General features: G+C 37.4%; 1 protein-coding gene across 6 annotated transcripts in view; it reads left to right on the plus strand.

Moving 5' to 3' along the window:
- The window catches only part of GABRB3 (gamma-aminobutyric acid type A receptor subunit beta3), a 109108-nt gene that overhangs the window by 75927 nt on the left and 12297 nt on the right, over positions 1–20884 (plus strand). For 5 of the 6 annotated variants that reach the window (XM_090126790.1, XM_090126831.1, XM_031605271.2 and 2 more), the window contains 4 exons: positions 4450–4670; positions 9847–9929; positions 11007–11144; positions 17771–17923. In XM_090126790.1, the coding sequence (XP_089982916.1) occupies positions 4450–4670; positions 9847–9929; positions 11007–11144; positions 17771–17923 (595 nt within the window). The remainder of the gene's footprint in view (positions 1–4449; positions 4671–9846; positions 9930–11006; positions 11145–17770; positions 17924–20884) is intronic. The other variant, XM_090126807.1, reaches the window with a different exon arrangement.

A 20884-nucleotide genomic window follows, 5' to 3' on the forward strand; every position in this document is an offset into this window, starting at 1 on the left:
AATTCACTTCGGACTTATTGGAAAGAAAGTAACTCAATCATCAGTGCTTCTAAAATAGCTCCTTATACTGCAGTGGCCATATCTAATTTTTGGAATTATATGGAATGTAAAGGAAGGTATTTTTTACTTACATGGAAGCTAAAGCATGGATTTTCTTACATCTTTTTATCCATTGAATGAGTATTTATTTAGGGCAGCCAAAAAAAATTGTCTATTAGCTGATGTTAATAATTACGGTGTCTGGTGGTCAAGAGAACAACGATGTGAATTTATATCCAGATGCAAATCTAAGACAGGAATTTGCATTATCAAGTGTATGCAGGACTGTATTCTCAAGAAATAGAATAACTCTTTCTTTGGATAACTCTTTTTTATGTTTCTAGTAATTTTCAATACATTTATTTTGAATGAATAATTTATTTTGATTAACTGACATATTTATAGTATTCCATTATAATTATTAATCGTAGTGTTCTATTGAGCAGTCATTTTGAAGAAACGTTTTTATAGCTAATGGATAACTTTTACATTCTCAATACATAGCAAACTGTAAACAGTGATCATCAATTTTAGATCCCAATTTCTGTTAAAATGTTTTTAATTTTATTTTGATGAGCAAACTACATTTAAATTTTTTCTTTCCTTTCTGTTGAGTGGAGGACAGAGAGCTAAAGGTAGGCAACACTGTAATAGTACACAAACAGGTTTGTTTTTAATATTGCTTTCTATTAGTATTGACAGTTAATTAGTGGTTAGTGCAGTAAGGTGCTGTTCTGGAGTGCAGTGCAATGTTTCTGCCTGTCTGAAGTGAGTTAAGACATAGTTGTACTTGTATCAAGTTCGATCTGACAAATATAATGTAGGAAAGACTTAAACGTTTATTTGAACATAGTTAACTTTTATAACATTTGTGAGTATATAATTCTTGCTTAAGATATTTGGAAATCATAGATAATGCTTATGAAAAATAGCTATATTATGATCTATTTAAATTGCGCTGGATGCCTCTTTTACTATTTTTTTACTATTTTACCTAATTTTTTTCCAAGTATTATCTGCTATTTGAGTTTTTTCTTTTGTTTTTCCCAAAGGAAAGTGTGTTGAAAAAACAACAATGTATCTGTATTTCCTTACATTAGTGACATTACTGCAGTAGAACGGTCCATGGTCTTTGAATACATAAAATAAATCTCTTGTTGCTTGTGCAGTCAAGCTTTACCCATTTTGAAGACATTTCATAGAATCACAGAATGGTTTGAGCTGGAAGAGACTTTAAAGCCCACCCAGCCCCAACCTCCTGCCATGGGCAGGGCTGCCCCCCACCAGCTCAGGCTGCCCAGGGCCCCATCCAACCTGGCCTTGAGCGCCTCCAGGGATGGGGCACCACAGCTTCTCTGGGCAGATGTGCCAGCACCTCACTGCCCTGTTGGTAAAGAATTTCTTGCTAATAACTAAACTAAAATCTTTCATGTACTTCAGAAGCATCGTGTTCATTCTTCTGTCAGGGCTTTGAATGTTATTTTGTTGTTTTTGTTGTTTGTTTGTATCATTCTTGACCTGATTTATCTATTAGTATGAAGAACTGGAGAGGGGGAAAGGTGGACCTTGAACGTGTTATGGTATTGTAGGGAAAAAAATATGATTTATGAAGGTCTTTGCAGTTGAGGAAATTGACTGCTGCTCTGTGCAGTAGTTAGAATTTCCTAAAGCTGGAAGGTCTGTATCATCTTTGACAGAAGCTGTGGTGGGATTAATCTCTTCTGGCTTTAGACATCTACCTTCTTGACCACTATATCAAGGGTAGTCATCATAAGCATCCCTGAAGGAAGGTGATCCTAAATAAACTTTTTAGGCTACTTACCTAGGAGTAAAAATCCATTTTCTCATTTTACCTGAAAAAATGTTACCTGCATTTTTTTTCAGTCCATGTTCAAACATTTCATCATTTTCATCTGGAGTGCAGAAAAAGGAGAAAATTTCCTTTATGGGTACAGAACCTTGTAAATTGGCTAGTCAAAGAATGATATCCTTGTAGGTTTTAATATGCTTAGATTCCAGTAGTACCTTTGGTAGAGCTGCCCTAAAGAACTGGGCCAGCCTGCTCACTTATATTTGCTTGTGTAACCAGATAGTTTCAGTGCTGTTCTACTATGTTTGCTGCTGATGATTTTGTAGCTATAAGCTATCAGAACAACAATGATGGTGAACAAGCATGGCTCTTATTCAATTCATAAACTCCTTTCTCTGTTGTTCCCTGACATGGTAAACTTTGGTTAAATAAATAAAATGAGGGAATATCATTGCTTATATTATTGCACATATTTTAATTAGTTAATTGATCCATTCATTACCTGTTAGCATGTACTGTTTTTTTTTTCAAAGGAAAAAGGAACTTAGCCTAAAACTCTCCTGTGTACAAATGTACTGCTTCTGTTACATTTTAGTGCCATCTAGGTTCACTCCTTTCAATAACATACAGGGACACCTTATTTCTTTATTTCTGCCTTGCATTTTGTACATTTATACATAGTGAGCTTTATGTCTACTGCAAACGTTACAAAACTCAAACACACAGCAAATTCAAAATGTTAATAGAAACAAGCTTTAATTAAGCCCAAATGAAACTGGTGAAGGATGCTCATTCCAGTACATCAGCATCAACAAGCTGGTTGCATGGAACTGAGCTCCTCCTAACGGAGCAGGGCAGGCGCAATGAGTGCTGCTTGGTTGATGGGCACTGACAGTGAGTCCCACCACAGAGAGCCTCCAACAGGCACTGCCACACGTACTTCTGGGCAGTCATCTCAGATCTGCGTTTTAAAGGATGAGCTCCTATTCACACAGTTCCATGTGGGCTGCTTTCTCCCATCGCTGGTCCTTTCTTTTCAGAGGTTTGTTAAAATAGGAACAGCTTGCCCTTGATAACCATAATGATTTATTTGCCAAGCAATTAAAATTGATTTCTTAAAGCTATAGCAGCTACCTTATTAGAGAGAATGAATCACCGAATAAACACTGCAAAGTCTCTGAGAGTGAAAGGTGTGCTGGAGTTTCATTTGCTTTGAAGAAGAGGCTTTAGGGGCTGAGGGAAACAGAGTCGGATCACTGCCTAAAGTTGGGTTGTCTCCACATGAGACCCATTACAGGAATGGTCTGTTCCCAACAGTTGTACTTAAAAACCCCAAGCAGCCTTTTCCCAAACAAGCAGCAAGCCTGAGGGCTTTTGTATCACCAGCTTGTAGAACCAGATGCAAATGCAGGTATCCTGTGGTTTGCACACCTGCTGCTAAATATTTAAATGTGTTTGGAGATGGCATAAATTTCTCAGTGTTTTGGGAAGAGTTTTTTCATTTAAAGCACTTCTCTAATTTGAAAATCAGAGTTTTGATGACCTGTACTTACTGTCCCGCTTCTATCGTTGTTAAATACAGAAATATTATTAGACTTAAGAGCAGTGATTTCTTTGATTTTAAACATTCATTTCCATATACAGTGTATTATGTTTAGTTGTGTATTTCTTTTATTTCTTGCTTAAACAAGGCTATGTAAAAATGAAAATGTTCTTCCACACCTTGAAAACTATGTGGGAAAGAAAACAAAGATTTTTCATTTCAAACGGGAAATCTTGCTGTTTCAAGTGATTTTCATCTTTGCTGACACTGAACTTGGAAGCATTCCCTTGCATCTTTATACGTTTTGATAGTAGCATGAGTGAGGCATATTGTCTAAGACTTTTAGAGCGTTATCATGACATGACCTAAGCAACTTAGCATATTCTGAAAAAAACCTGATATTTTCAGGCTGAATCTTTTAGGTTTCTATATCCATGTTTTGGATATTAAGTTAGCTTAGTGATCACAGCTTACAGCTGACCTCATAGAGCTCTACTCTATGAAAGTTATGAAAACCAAGCACTGACATTAGTATGTATTAGATGTCGGCTGTTGGTGAGAAAAGCTCTATGTGCCTGCCAGATGCAGTCTCTCACAAAGGCACATACATAAGCAACATCTTGGCAACCAGCTTTTAGAATATGATTTTGAATATTGTTTTCAAATACTTCTAGTGTTTTTCAGTTCATCTATTGGTTTTGAAAATGGGGAAAAATGCAGTATTTTTTCTGTTACACTGTTTATCATTTCACATACATCATCATTTTTAGGTAATTTTTGGGAAAGAAAAGGAGGAAAAAGATAAAAGATAACAGTAAGAGCTGCATTTCGTAAGGTTTTGGAAATCTTTCTTAGACCAGAAAGATACCTGAATTATTAGAATCATTTAATAGCTGATAGGAATATTTAATATTTTGATTAAGCTTTTATATATATAGACATATAAAAAAAAAAATAAAGCAGTAGTGAAGTAAACAAGTGACAGAAAAATATATATTTCTTCTAGTCGTGCCATGAATTATTGACTATTTATTGTAATTCTGTTTCTTCTTACCAGGATTACACTTTGACTATGTATTTTCAACAGTACTGGAGAGATAAGAGACTGGCATATGCTGGCATACCTCTCAACCTGACGCTTGATAATCGAGTGGCAGATCAACTCTGGGTGCCTGACACCTACTTCTTAAATGACAAGAAATCATTTGTGCATGGTGTTACTGTGAAGAACCGCATGATTCGCCTTCATCCAGATGGAACGGTGCTTTATGGCCTCAGGTCTGTACTTTCGTGATGAAGATTTCACAGCCATTGTTATGTATTGTTGATATTTGTTTCCTGGTACAAGGTTATTACAAACAGTGTGCAGCGTATTATGTAACCTTCCCTGCAACTCTGAAAGATGCCCATAGAAAATAAATGACACAGTCAATGTTTCTTAATTTTGCCAGAAGCATCCTCAGTCAGGTTTTATCTGTTTATGTAGAGCTGCCATATCTGGAAAGCCCAGTGGCTACATGAAGCAGAAAGGCAAATATTAATTGTAAACCTGAACATTTTGTTCAAAATAGAGGCAGTAGGTTTGAATGTGTGTGCATATGTTCTCTATAGAGAAAAAGAAAGCTGCAAACAGTTCTGGTTAAATGGATTCAGTCACTGTTAAGACCATGCCTCTGTGTACCTTCAGCAATTTTTTGAAACAGAGATCAGCACTACAGTGTTTTATATTTCAAACCAGAGCAACAAAGCATCCTTACATTATCCTGTGTTCTAACTGTTTTAGGATTGGTCTGCGTTTTCTTTGTTATCTATCATAACTTTTATGAATAAAAGCGCCAGAAAATTCCTGCCTTAATAAATGTACATAATTAAACAAGCAAAAAAGCTTGATGGAACACTCAGTGGTATAAAAAAATTCCTTTCTTTGGACAGGTCAATTCTGTATGCTCTGGTGATTTGCACAATACCAGCAAAACAAGTCTTTGGCAATGTAAGCTTTGTTTCCATCACAGGAAGTTTCTTGCATTTTTAATTGTGGGACAAAGTATAAAAATGAATGAGATTTGAAATGTGCTGCAGATGGATTAGATTTACAGTATCAGCATTTTACCTATTTTGTTTTGTCTTTTTTATCAGTGGGTGAGCTCTTTATCTGACTTGGGTCTTGGTCAATCACCTCTAACTCCTTTTATATTATAGCCCATACATCTATAGACAGCATTGAAACAAGACAAAATAAAAACAGTCTCAACCTAGTAGGAAGTTTCAAATAAGCTCAGTATGTTCAGAAAATGTCTTTAAAATTAAGCAAAATGAGCTTTTCATTTTGTGTACTTTATATGCAATATTGAACACTGCAAGCATAGGATTCTTTTCACAGGTAGTTAAATATCAAAAAAAGATGCAAGATATTGTTGTTTTTATTACTGCATCTCAAGAATCATCCCCAAAAGCAAAGTAATAAAAAATAATGGAGTTTAGAATCCTTGTGGTCATAATAATGTATAAAAGTATCTCTGCCACGTTCTAAAAATATTTGGAGTCATCCAGATAAGGATTTTCTGTTAAGCTATATTTGAATAGGCTAGCTTCCAGTTCTGCAAAATGGAAATATCCAAACATTTGACTTGATTGTACTCTCTTGACAGGGATTTCAACAGTGTCTCATGTGTGGCAACGTTCTTTACAAACTCTCAAACAACATGCAGCATTTGTGGTCAGATTTTGCTGAGTGTGAAGCAGCTGATTTACTTAATGAAGAATTACTGTCTGAAATCTTGGCAAAATAAAGAACACTTCGATCAGATGGAAGAAAATATCTAACCCTTAGCTCTCCTAATCCAAAGAGCTCAGTTTTATGTTGCTCTACCACTAGCTTTTCTTCTTGCACTGTGGTTTGAGAGCATCCTGGTGGCCTTGGGTTTCAAGGTGCAGTCTGGAGACAGTGATTCATCCTGTGGGCTGAGACCAGAACCTGGAGTTTTATGTGCCACAAAATATAGGGTCATTGAAAATAATAGGGGAAATTTTGGAGAGTTGCAAACAATCATAGAATATCCACAGAGCAAAGCAGTTCCTCAAAAGAAATGTAGCAGAAGTGATCCGTAGGCTGCGAGGGCTCTGTGTTCTCTTCTGAATAATGCAGAATTTATCATACTTTTGAAATGCTTGACCTTCAGTTATCCAAGTTTTATGTCTACTTCAGAAAAACACAGTTTGCTACTACTGCAAAAGTCTATGAAGATGAGGGAATGGATCTCTAGCCTTTTGGAGTATAACTTGTTTATGGGGAATTTCTTTGAGCATCATACTAATTTTTTCCCACCTTGTTCAGAACAATAGACAAACTTAGGACTGTACAGTGGCTTTTTCCATAATAGATCAAAATAGAAACAATGGCATTATAGACTGACAATTAAAAGCAGTCTTTTCCACTGCTTGTACATTTGTCATATGTAGACTTCTTGTTCTCAGGTAATACAGTGTTAATAAACAAATGGAGTGGAGGAATGCATTTATTTTATATGGAAGGCATCACATAGTTATCACCCAAGCATAAAACATGATAGATGTTCACAAGATGGAAAAGTTAGTTGTGATTGGTCAGATGTTGCAGCTGGACTTTGTTCTTTTTTGGATGAATATACTTCTGAATTAAGATAAAGAGAGGATCAAATTATCTGTTAGTATTTGTATCACATAGACTGATTTATATTGTAAACTTTTGGGGTACAGAGAGCATTCTTCTGTTGTTTATGCAGCACCTCCTAGAACATCAGAGATGGTGTCCCTGCACAAACTACCAATATATTAAAGGTGATCAGTTCAGGGCCACTAAGATGATAAGAGGGAAGGAGTACCTCTGCAGTGAAGAAAGGTTGAGGGAACTGGGTTTGTTTAACTTAGAGAAGACTGGGAAGACCTCACTGGGGCCTTCCAGTACTTGAAGAGAGCGTATAAACAGGAGGGGAAATGGCTGTTTATGAGAGCGGATAGTGATAGGACGAGGGGGAATGGTTTTAAACTGAGACAGGGGAGGTTTAGGTTAGATATTAGGAGGAAGTTTTTCACACAGAGGGTGATGATGCACTGGAGGTTGCCAAGGAGGCTGTGGATGCCCCATCCCTGGAGGCATTCAAGGCCAGGCTGGATGTGGCTCTGGGCAGCCTGGTCTGGTGGTTGGTGAGCCTGCACATAGCAGGGGGGTTGAAACTGGATGATCGTTGTGGTCCTTTTCAACCCAGGCCATTCTATGATAAAGTAACAGGGAAGATAAGAGAAGCTATATCCAGAGGACAGATAGTCAGAATGGAGAATTTTAACAAATAAAGATATATTATGTTTATATCTTCCAAACAAAATATATGTGTATCTGTGTTCAGCTTTATCTTTATCTGGCTTGTAATTGTTTTCCTGTCACTGCTGTAGTGATGACTTCTTGAAATCTTGTTGTCCTGCTGTGTAAGGAAGCTTCCCATCCCATAAATAATAAACCTTTTCTTCTTGGTAGCATGCACAAGTTTGAGCAATTAGCATTTGCTTTTGTTGAGCATTTGTGCAAGTTAAATTTGGTTGCTTGAAAGTTCATTCAGAAGGGACCTCTAAGCACTCAAGTTACTTTGAGTAAATGTGCTAAACCTATTCCCTTCTAACTGTATATTTTTGTTTGTATGTTTCTTACTGGTTATTTATGAAATTAAAATCTTACATACTGCTATAGTGTAAAAAGATGCTTGAGTGGGAGTGTGCAGATTCTTGTGTAGAACCAGGGCATCTCCCAGCAGACAGCTGGAGGTGGGTCGACCTGAAGTCATCCTGTAATACAATACCTGATACCTGAAAGCTTATGGGACTTAATATAAGGGCAATCTGAGGGCACATAGAATGGACAGCAGTGGCAGAGGCATAATCCTGCCCTAGGCTGAGAGGGACAATGATCCGATGTGTGCCTTTCTCACTGTCTGCTGGTAGGGACACAAATGAAAATATATCCTTGAGGTTTTTTTTTGTTGCTTGACCTACCCATTGCCTTTCTGCCCATACGACTGTCTCTCCCCATACAAAGAAATTAGAATGCATTCTTACAAAATCATCTTCCACAGTCATAGAGGTGTGACTTCTACTGTACTGTGAGATGGTTGTAGGGGATATTGCAACTCCCTTCCCTTGGATATTATGTGAAGTTATCTACCTGAAATAAGCTATTTGCTAAGGGCTTTTTATTATTTTTATGTGCATGAGAGTTGAATAAAAACAACTAACTACTACTCTCATCTGTAAATGCTGCCCATGAATTTTAAACCAGTTTACCAAACTGTCATTTCAAAAGCCTGAGGGATGAAACAGAAAGTTCTGAACAGAGAAAGCACATGGACAAAACTTAACATTGAGCATCCTATCTTTTCAAGGAGCATTTAATGCATTTTCCCTTCTGTGTCATTAGCATAAATTATCACCAGAATATTATTTGTTCAAAAATTAACTGTGTACAGGGTCCATGCCCTGTTTAAATTAGAAAAGGATCAGTAAAGAATGGACCTAATGAGGCCCAGAAAATAATGTGAAATTTATATAAGGGCACTAAAAAGAGATTGATAAGAGATAATCCATAAATTTATGATGATGACTATGACTCAGCAATATTCTGAAATACACTGGAGGTTAATCACAAGTTAGTGCACATAGCTGTATCTTTCTAAAACTTAGTAAAATTAAGTAAATCCATTAATTCCAAAAGAAAGGCCAGATGCTGTGTGAATCTCTTAATAAGTTGTTTTGGTCGTGCGTGTGCGTGTTGCTGACACTCTTGGTATAGAAGAGTTAGATTAAAAATGCAGATTCATCAGTAGTGAAATGGTTTAAAAATTCATCATTAGTGTGCTATATTGCCAGCACTGGAAATAAAAAAACAAAACTGTATTCTGAGTTGGGGGAAAACTGAAAATAAAATATAACATTTCATTGCAAAATCTCTTTTAATTTACTTTTGAAAACTGGAGAAATAAACTGTACTTTAAACCAAAGCGTTTTGCTGGACTTGCAATGTTTTTTCAACATTTCAGGCTTTTTTTCTCCAGCTGCCACAGAACCAATAAATGGGTTATTCACACAGCTCTTATAATTTTGACATTTGTAGCAGACTTTTATCGCCTCATGTTTTCTGATATAGAGTCATATTCTTTAATCTCAGCAAAGGTTTTTGAAATATTTGCATATGCAGATAGGTTCATTGAGCCCCAAAGGGGCTAGTCACATGAGTGTAAGTCTGTATTTCTGTTGAGGTCAGTGTATCTGCTGTTGTTGTAAGCTGCTGATCGTTGTAAAAGTATGGACCAGATTTTTGATTATGGTAAAGCTATTCTTCAAAGAGTCCTCCTGTGAGAAAAAAAAAAAAAGAAAAAAAAAAAAAGGATTAAAAGCTGTATAGCAATTCTATTTGGTGTTTGTATTTCAGAATCACAACCACTGCAGCTTGTATGATGGACTTGAGAAGATACCCGCTAGATGAGCAGAACTGTACTCTCGAAATAGAAAGCTGTACGTACATGAGAAAAGATGCATGTAAAACTTGGCACAGATGTTGGGTAGTTTTTTATTTATACAAATATAGAATATTTGCACTGGTGTCTGTAAGCACGGTGTGAATCAAGTAATTATCATCTGTACTTTTGTTCATTTATTTGACCTTTTAAACAGAAAGATTCATACGTTTCTACGGAAGGATCCATCCTAGGAAAACAGGTCCAGGACAGAATGCTGCAGTTTGTTGTTCCAGCCTGAGTTAGCAGAGCCACTGACTGGATGCTTATTGTAAACACAAGAGAATGAACATTCATATTTTAATCAGATTCATTTTAAAGAAGGAGATCACTATGATATTGTTTTCTTTCAGCGTGTTTTCTTTTATGCATGGATAGTCTTGCTGCAGGACCCCCTGGGCTCTTAAATCAGCTCCATTTATGGTTTGTAGGTCTGTTCCACACAGAACGAGACTCACTTTTCCACCTAGTCATGTCCTAGAACTGCAATATTCAGATATATGTTTCTGCTTCAAGGGTTCCTACTCCATCTCTGCTACTGGCTGGAGACTGTGCTAGTACATGCTCTATATATTCAGCTGGGGTCCTCCACTGCAGAAGCTAATGGAAACAGTGTGACTCACACCCTTCAGTGTGAATGGAAAATATCTGCCCCAGCTATGTTTGTATTTATAGAATAATCCACATTTTTTCTGGTGATTACTGATATAAATATGCACTTGTTATCAGTCTAGATGTGTATGATGTCTTAAATCAGACTGATCTGTGATTTTGCAATCCCTGGAAGTGGTAATGAGTGGTATTTTCTGTCTTATAGGGGCCATTAATCCTAGTGTGAATTATATAAGAATGATAGAAAGAAAGGAAAAAAAAAAACAACATTATTTTGCCTCAAACTCCTGTGCAGACTGTAATGCAAGCACATCTTCAGGAGAGATTTAGAACAAAAATTCATACACTGGTCCAACTGTTCTGATTCTTTCCATTGCCTCAAAGGACAGACCATGTGTACTGTGTTTGAAGCTCTTCTCCTGTCTGCTGTTGTTTCTCACTTGCTCTCCTGCCTGGCCTGCAGATGGCTACACGACTGATGACATAGAGTTCTACTGGAGAGGTGGAGATAATGCAGTCACCGGCGTTGAAAGGATTGAGCTTCCTCAGTTCTCCATTGTGGAATACAGACTGGTGTCCAAGAATGTTGTCTTTGCCACAGGCAAGTATTATCATTTGCCTACTCAGTATTTAATTTTCTTCTGTATGACAATTACTGTTTTATTAATCATTGTTGTATATAGTCTTAGAACTGTGTTGTGTGAGTGGCTGAAGAAATGACTCAATAAAGCCTGGAGGCAGGAGCCCATGAAATAGCATTCCTTGTTTCATTTTTCTTTTTCTTTTGTGTGCATGTGTGTCATACTTAACCATACGCCTAAATGTGTATGATCTAAATAAATATGAAGTCATTCACCTCTGAATCATCAGTTTAAAAGATGTAGCCTACAAGTTTACTGATCGTACCAAAGTATGTTGTGGCATATTAGATTTAAAAAACACAGTTTTGATGAGTGCCTTCCTACAGCTTTTCTGTGCATGTTTGTTTTGCTGTCGTATAGAGAATTTACATTCATGGTTTTTTTAATCATTGTTTGCACTGATCAGTATATGGTAATGTGTACATAGCTGATGCTTTTGTGGTATCTGTTAAGATGCTAAAATGTCATTCCTAGGTTTCCTGCTTCTTTTTTCCTTGAAGGTGGAATACAGTTTGCTGGTAACTCACAGCACTGGATGTTTTCAGGTGACAAAGTACAACACTGATTTAGACATTTAATGTTCGGTACCAGCAGAGAAAATGTTGCTATGTGTGTGTGACAAGATTAAAGCAACACAGAAAGCCTTCAGCAAGTTTGGGAGCACTACTGGGACCTCCAGATTTTCTGTCCTCTTCAGACCATAGAAATGTGTTCTTCTGTCTGTCCCAGTGCAGTAGAACAAGTGAAGCATAGTTCTGTGATGTTTGTAAGCATCACTTCACCCACTCTATGGTCACAGCATCTGAGTACACAGAAACATGAGTTATATTTCCATACAAAATGTACACATTGCTGGGATCGAAATTATTATGATGGTTTTCCTAACTGCTGCTCGTTTTGTTTCTCATTGTGTATGGGAGGCTGTTTTTTGATGGCTTTTTTTTTTCTTTTCTTTTCTTTCTTTTTTTTTTTTTAAGGTAAACAGATACTCTGATCATAAATCACTCTTTTTTGCAACCAGTGTCACCTTTGGCAGCTAGGGTTTATCTGCCCTTCCCCAGGACTGGATATGCTTTTCTAGAATGTCTCTTTTGGACAACAATGAGTATACAGAGAAATATATATCTGGGAAGTTTTTATAATCTTCAGTCTGAAGCCACCTTTCAGTTCATTGTGATATGTTTCAGTAATGACATGACTAAGTAATTCAGAGATTAAAGAGATTTGTTAAATTCATGAAAAAGAGAATTCTGAAGAGCTGTGAGAAAAATGTGTGAGAGAATGAAAACTATGGGCAGGCTTTTGTGTAACTGACCAGTTATTCAGACTTGTAACAGTTCTTTTCAACAAGTTTGTGGAGGAGATAAAAAAAAAAAAACTCGTGTCTCAGAATTTAAGACAGCTTGACATTAGGGAGTAAAAAGAGACAATCAAGAAGAACAGATTACTCCGTTTCTTGTACCATCTTCTGAAGCATAAAATTTTTGTCATTGATGGAGATAGAATACTACATCTACTGTTGTTTTGGTTTTGGACATTATGAAAAAACTTCATTGATCATGAACTTTTATGAACTTTCATGTCAAATATTTCCATTGAAAGGAATGAGCACATTTGTTTCTCAGAACCTCGTCCCTAATTCTGATACTAAATCTGATACTAAATCTAAAACATTCCAGTGAATCTGACCGATAAAGTCAGCACACTTTTGAATTTCTTCTCAAGACCAAAATTCCTATGTTCTGATTTGTATATTTTTGTGGAAAATCTGTTAGGCTTGGGATGTTTTGGCTTTGAGATACAACACCTGTGCAACTAATTCTTTCTATCCAAATTCAGGCTAGGAAATACCTGGTGAGACTAGAGTTATCTGCTTGGAAGTCTAGGGTCTACTGCTGATCTCAGACTGAACATGAACCAATAAGATCTTTTTGGCGGAGAAAAAAAACCCAAAAACATCCTTATGTGGTGTCTGACATGCATTGCTTGAGCTGACTGTTTTTGATAGAGTTCTTCAAGAAAGCTGTGGTACAACAGAAGCCTGGGGGAGATTCATAAGAATGACTAGAAGTGTAGAAAATCTAATATGTGAGATTACAGGAGATCCAGATATGGTCAGGAATTTTAAAAAAGAAAGAGAACACATAATAGAAATTGAAGTCTTTATGTGTCTAGAAAACACCTATGAAGACAGAAGGAATAACATATTCTCTTTATCCGTGATGAAATTAAGAGGAAGTAGTATTTAAATTACTGTGAAGCAGAAAAGTCTGGCTTGACCAATATCTGCTGAATGCCATAGAGACTCATGTCATAGAGCTGAATGTCATAGGAGACATCTCAGATGACATTAGACATCTCTATGCAAGCTGATGAACCATCCCCTTAGAATCTGATGGCTATTACATCTACTTCTGTGTGATTTATACCAAGAGTTTATGCACCATCTGTATGTAGATATCCACATGAAAGCACCTGAAATGTAGTGTCTAATCTGTGGACTGAATCCTCCTCCTAAATATATGTTATCAAGGAATGCTAAGAAACCAAACAGGAATGGGGATATATAACATGCCTCTTGAAAGCTTCAAAATGCATAGCAGTCCAAGCCAGATGAGCAACCTGTTGTTAGGAGGAAGGTAGTCTTAAACGTTTGAAAATTAATTATTTGGCATATTCTGAAGGATCAATCTGCAGAGTACATTTCCAGTGAACTGAAGAACGTTCTCGGAAGAGCAGATTAATATAAGAATTCTGTAACTGACCAGCTCTCTTATCTTGTTTCATACCTGCATAAAACAGCAGGGGGCTAATCTAGTCCTGGAGCTAGATATTTCAGCTCACTAGTGTTTAATGAAATTGAAATAGGAATAAGTGATCACTTTTTACCAAGTGCTCAAATGTATGAAGGAGAAACCTTTGACTTCAGTTATTAAGTATTTGTTTTCACATCTTTGTTTCCAGTAGGTTTTTAGATTTAAATACTTTAGGCCAAATTCTGTTATCTCTCTAATATTTAAATTAGCACATGGCAGCAACAAGTTACATGAGATGGAAAGAAAGGTAAAAATCTTGTCCCTGAACAGCAGCAAAACATTTTTGAGGAAAAAAAAAAAAAAAGTGTGCAGCGTTGGCAACTAGAATTTCCTGTTAATTAATCTCTACATGTACAGGGCCTTAACTGACAAATCATTATCCAAGCATAATCAGGCAGATATCAGTGTGTAATTGTTGAGCTTACAACCAAGAAATCCATTTTTATTAAATAGACTATACAAGGGCTGCTCTGAAAGTAATGCTTCCTGTTTTATTGTGTTGGTCCACAAAATCAGAGGCAGATGTTGGTGGTATAACAGTAGAGGTTGAACCATCCCACCAATATTCCATTACATGTTGTTGCCGTGTAACAGATAGCAGCAGAGGGGCAGTCTGGCACAATGACATCTGACATGGAAGTCACTGACACTTGCTGAACGTTTATGGAGACCAAACAGTGGATGTGAGCACAGTGAATCAGTGGGTAATGCCTTTCAGCAGTGGCAGCAGCAATGCGAAAGATAAGTGACGTTCCAGATGGCCATGCAGAGCTGTCACCTCTGCTGGTGGAGATTTTTACAAGCATGGCTTTCAGGCTTTTGTTCATTGCTGATGAAGATGCATAGCTAGCGGTGGTGACTATGATGAAAAATGATGTTTCGTAGCTGAGAATTTGCTCTGTCAAATAGTGTTATTGTGCTCTTTGTATGTGTTGCAGTTTCTATAGAAATAAATAGGAGACATTACTCCAGGTGTGACCTATGTACCAGATGATTCCTTTTTAGATAGGTAAAGATCTGGCTTGCAATTTTTGTTTCATGTAGGTTATGACCCATCCTGTTCAGTGAGCTTTAGCCTTCTTGTAAAGAGGGGTAAATAAACAGCTTCACAGCAGTGTTCCTTCTTTTAGGGTTTTGTTTGTTTGTTTGTTTCTCCACAGACTCCTTTCCTGTGGATTGTTTGCTGGAAGTGAGATAGGATACTAGGGATGGCAGTCTGGAGGTAGGGCCAGTAGATCATCTGTGAAGGCGTAAGAGAAATTAAAGTAATACAAACTTCCATAGTCTCTGGGAGGGCTACATAATGGAGAACCTTGCCTGCATGGTATCTAAAAATTAGGCTACCAGCTCATATTTCAGTTTCAACTTGAACTACACAAAGATCAAATCATTCTGAAAGTTCCTGAGATCCAGACCTCACAGTAAATTTTGAGCCTGGAAAAGCATCACAAAACAGCATGACGCTCTATTTACCTCTGGAAATGGAGGAAAGTGTCAACTCCAATAAGTAACTGTGATGCCAGCAAGACTGTTGATTAGACTACCCAGGAGCCACAAACTGCCTTGAACCTACTCTGAAACTTGCGAGACCGGGATTCTTTTTGATATGGTTTAAGGTGAATATAATTAATTTCAGTGTCTGCATTTGAATTAGATGTCTAAACTTCTATTACAGTTGATGGGAATCTAATCAATGGGAATACAGTCTGTAGACTCTGGAGACAAAATCAGTCCCCCAGTAGGAGCTTATTTCAGGAGTCAGTGAACTAATTCTTTAGGTTTCATTTACTAGATTGACTAGATGAACTGGCTCTCCTGTAAATGTAATTGAACCTTAGACACCTAGCTCACATATATGCAGCTCAAATCATTTACTTAATCAACTGTTTTTTGAAATAGAACTGAGCAGCCTTCTTAATTCCTACCTGCTGATCAAGAAGATGGGGCGATGTTGTATCCACCAAATGCAAAGTTTGACACTCTTTGAATGCTTCCACTGCCTCGAAACTCCATAGTATTCTTTCTGTTGCATGACCCAAAGCTTACCCATCAATAATGTGGAGAAGAGAAATCTGAAGTTTTCTATTCCTTCTTTTGCTTTCCTTCTCAAGAAATCCATAGTTCTTATATTCACAGTAAGATTTGGGTTGGAAGGGACCTTAAAGACCTTGCCATGGCAGGGACATGTCCCTCTAGAAAAGGTTGCTCCAAGTCCCATCCAAGCTGGCCTTGAACACCTCCAGGGGTCGGGCACCACAACTTCTCTGGGCAACCTTTGCCAGTGCCTCAGCACCCTCCAAGAATTTCCTCTTAACATCCAAATTAAAGCTCCGTTCTTTTACTTTAAAACCACTCCTCCTTGTCCTATCATTATCAGTCAGTCTCCATCTTGATTATAAGCTGCATTTAAATACTGAAACTCCACAGTGAGGTCTCCCCAGTTTTCTGCAGCCTGAACAAGTGCAACTCCTTCGACCTTTCTTCACAGAAGAGGTGCTCCAGCCCTCTGATCATCTTCATGGCTCTCCTCTGGACTCTCTCCAACAGTTCCACATCCTCCTTGCACTGGGGCTGACAGACCTGGTCACAGTACTCCAGATGGGGCCTCACAAGGGCCGAGTAGAGGGGGACAATTATCTCCCTTGCCCTGCTGGCCATTTGTGTATACATGGCCAAATGTTTCCCAGATGCAAAAATATGAACATAATTTTAAGCTAATATTAATTTTAAGATGTTTGTAAATTCTGATTTATTTCTGTCACATCTTGCATACGTTTGCAGCAGCATGGGTGGAATTTGTTCTAAGGATAAGAACAGGGTATGTTCAGAAATGCTTTTCTGCACTGTTGGTTTTAACTAGAGCTTTTAGGTGAGCTATTAGAAGTATCATATTTAAGACTAGTAACAGAAACACTGAAGACGTGGAACTGGTGTTGTGTGCATTCACATATCTTTTTCTTGTACAACTGCACTCAGTTTTTATCCTGTTTGCATTTGGTACAAGAAGTCACTGTTTTTTTTAATGTCTTTGTAAGTATATTAACTGTATTCAGTTAGATTGCAACTAATTTTAAAGTGCACAAATTTGAAGCTTAAATAATATAATGTTTGTTTTTTAAAAACTGGCATTGAGATTATTCATTATTTCATCATTTGTTCTGGTTGAAACAATATACATTGATTCTATAATACATAAATCCTGTGTATATTATGTACATATACATATGCATTTTTCAATTTTTTTATTAAAATATTTTTTGAAGAAAAATTCTGTTCAGCCTTAATGATTTGAGAGACCTTTGGAGGTGATCTAAAGGTTTTCATTCACTTGGATTCATTATATTTTCAACACTACAGGTAGCATGTTTCTCATAGTTCAGATGTAATTAAGGGGTATGATATCAAGAACAACTCTTCCACATAAATACCAAACTATGCACATTTAAGACTTGAAATTGTACAGTTAGATAAGCATTTTACATGGCGACCTAAGCATCTGTCTTTGAAAACTCACCAGTGCTTATCCATCTGTTCAGTAATTTAGAATAACTTACTCTCTTTTCTTCCCAAATACAAATTGCTTGGGTATCACTATATTCTCTGCAAGTTTTCTTTTAATACCAACCAGTAATACAGTGAAGGCATTTTCCCTACTGTTCTGCAGATGTCATAGTACCCCATAAAATGCTTTAGTTTCTACGGAAACTGAAGTATCTGCAAGTGTCTTTGCTTCAGCATAAATAACACTATTTTTCCTTCCTTTCTCTTAGGTGCCTATCCAAGACTCTCACTAAGCTTCAGGTTGAAGAGAAATATTGGATACTTTATTCTTCAAACCTACATGCCCTCCATACTGATTACCATTTTATCATGGGTGTCATTCTGGATCAATTATGATGCATCAGCAGCAAGAGTTGCCCTTGGTATGTGCTGAGATTGAGTGGGATATTAAAATGTCAGACTGAATGTAGCCTTTGGAAGTTGTTAAAGACTGCAACATGTTGTCAGTGTTTTGATATTCCAAAATCATTTACGTCAAAATCATGTCATTCAGTATTGCCTCAAAAGTGATAAGTTTTCCCCTGCATGCAAGAATGTATCTACCATTAACTCTCTGACATGAGCTGTTCATATGGATCCCAGACTTGTTTTCACCAAATTTAATGTTGTTGTCAGTAACTTTATCAAGGGGACCAGCTCCAGAATCATACACTAAGGGCTTCAGCGTGGGCTTTTAGTCCAGGCCAGTGTGGGAAGACAAGTGTAGCTCCAAGCCTCCACCTGAGGTCCTGACTGCTTTAACTGATAGTGGCAGGAAGGGACCTCAAGAACCATGTGCTAGTTCAGAGCACAGGGACACATCAGCTATGGACCATGACGTTCTGTCTCACCCTCAGAATGCATAGTGCACTGAGTGCATTTTTACGACAGCTTATAGTGCCATTTACCTCATGGCAGAAAAACATGGATTTAGCACAGGGTGATGATCCTAGTCCAAGACCTTTTCTGATCAAAGTATCCTGTAGATAAGAGTGGCTATTTTCAAAATATTTCACATGAAGTATTTCATCTGTTACAGAAGCATACTCACAGATAACTATAGACAAGAAAGATAAAATGGATCCATAAATAATCCTTATGATAACTCCTGCATCTTATCTCACTCCAAATTCTGTCTTCAACTGTGTTTTCCAGTGGCATATGCATTCTTACTCAAAACTTTACTCTTAGCTCATGCTATATAACTTCTCCTGTACTGTCTTCTCTTCTTAAAACTGGAGCATATTCCCTAGCTCCATTGTTTTCTTATATACCACAGCAAACCAATACTCCAAGACATATCCATAGGATACCTTGTCTCTCTATACTTTATCACCCAATATGTAATATACAGAAGGAGGGCAGCTGCAATTATACCCATGTATATGTATCTCATATAACTTCCTAGCATCTGAACTTTTATGCCTGAAAATATATTATACTAGCTGCAGTTACTCTATAGGTACAATAATTTTACATATTAAGTGGATTAGTTGGTGAATACATGTGTAGTATACACAACAGAGTCTGGCATTACCACTGAAGAGCCAATGCGTGTTCAGCATATTGCAGCTAAGTAGTAGTTTCATGGGAGGTGTAGTGTAGGGTCCAAACAGCTCTGTTGTATTCATAAATGAACTGCTGATACCAAAGATTTACCCTGGAGATATCATGACAGAATTAGGAAAACACTTGAATACATCAGTCAGCATCTGGATTTTAAATGCTGGCCAGAACTGCAATGAACAAATGGTTAGACAGAAGTTACCAAACCCAATGACATTCCATTTTTTCCTATAACAGGTTTACACATTTTTTTTCCTCATATAAGGGAAAAGACAGTCTCATGTGGTCTATTTGTCTGTAGCACAAGAGACCCTGGTTCATCAAGTAATATACTGTGATAACAGAAATATTTCAACAAAAGTCAGAGAATACATTCAAAACAAGCTCAAGAGCTCAGGTGTTCTATTTCCAAATGATAGAAAGTAATTTTGAGAGAATGACAATTCATCTAATAGATTTTTCTCAGAACACAATTAGTGCCTTGATGATTATATCTTGTATCACCTGATATTTGAGTAATAAAGTTCAGTACCATGGGCCTAATCCTTTGTTCTTTTGTGTAGCCATTTTTATGAGCTTGAAGCTGAGAAGAAATTATATTGAAGTTTAAAGGCAGTGTTTGCACCTTTGAACATACATAACTTGGTTCTGTACTGAACCAAGAAATTTCCTCAACAAAGAAACCCAGGCACAGAAGAAAGGATAGTTCATTCCACAGACTATGGGCAATAGACACTGCAAATAGAGGCTGATCCCAAGCTGATCTCAAGAGCTATATTCAAAACCATAAAATCTGGGGCACTGGTGCTCAAAACTCTGAGTTGTTGCTACTTAGCCTTAGAAGTTCCTGAATTAATTCCTCTGATTGAAGTCAAAGTAATCTTAAGAGTTCTCTCTTGACAAAGGCTGTAATCACGTGATTGTCTTATTTGGGTAGGTGATTTTCAGCTGCTCCTCCTCCTGCTGTGTTTTAAAGTAAATTGTTGATCTTCAGAAGGGGGATTTTGATCCTACATGACTATTGGTATTGCCTGCAGGGTGCCAGGATGTAATCCTGGGAGATGTATTTCCTTTAAATTAGTGGTGATCACCCTTCTATTCAGTGCGCTTAATCTTCTGGCTCTCTCAAAGAGCTTCTAAAACTCTCCATGCGGTGGTTAAGGAATTATTTCTGCAATCTAGACAACAGCTGGGAACAGACACTAAAAATGTGGGTATTAATTACTCATCTGTGTGTGCTTCTGAGTTGCTTGTTGATCAAGGCTTTGGTAAACATTTGCGAGATGACAGTGCAATGTCAAGAGTGTATTAAAAGAGGAAGTTGTGGGATTTCTGATATAAGATACAGTCTTAGGTAATTTTCAGAATCCTTATGGGAAGCAATTGCATGTAATCCTACAAGGGAAGAAGGTAATTCAGGCTAGAGCAATCCCTTGGGCTGCAAATATGCGATAGTGTTTGCAGCCACCCTCTAGACTTCTCACCCATTCCATGTGCTGGCAATGAGGTTTTTCCACAGAGCTTGGTAAAATTTCTTCTAAAATAATCCCAATGTATCAGATGCTGTCTTCATTTTACTGTGAGTTAGGTGTGTTGCACACAATACAATTTTTAAATAAGCCTGGGCTGCATATCACAGAATCAATCATAGAATCATAGAATGGTTTGGGTTGGAAGGAACCACAATGCCTATCCAGTTCCAACCCCTGCTGTGGGCAGGGACACGTATCACTAGACCAGGTTGCTCAAAGCCCATCCAGCCTGGTCTTAAACACTTC

This window comes from Phasianus colchicus, chromosome 1 (assembly GCF_987193195.1).
Source record: "Phasianus colchicus chromosome 1, bPhaCol1.hap1.1, whole genome shotgun sequence".
Classification (NCBI taxonomy): domain Eukaryota; kingdom Metazoa; phylum Chordata; class Aves; order Galliformes; family Phasianidae; genus Phasianus; species Phasianus colchicus.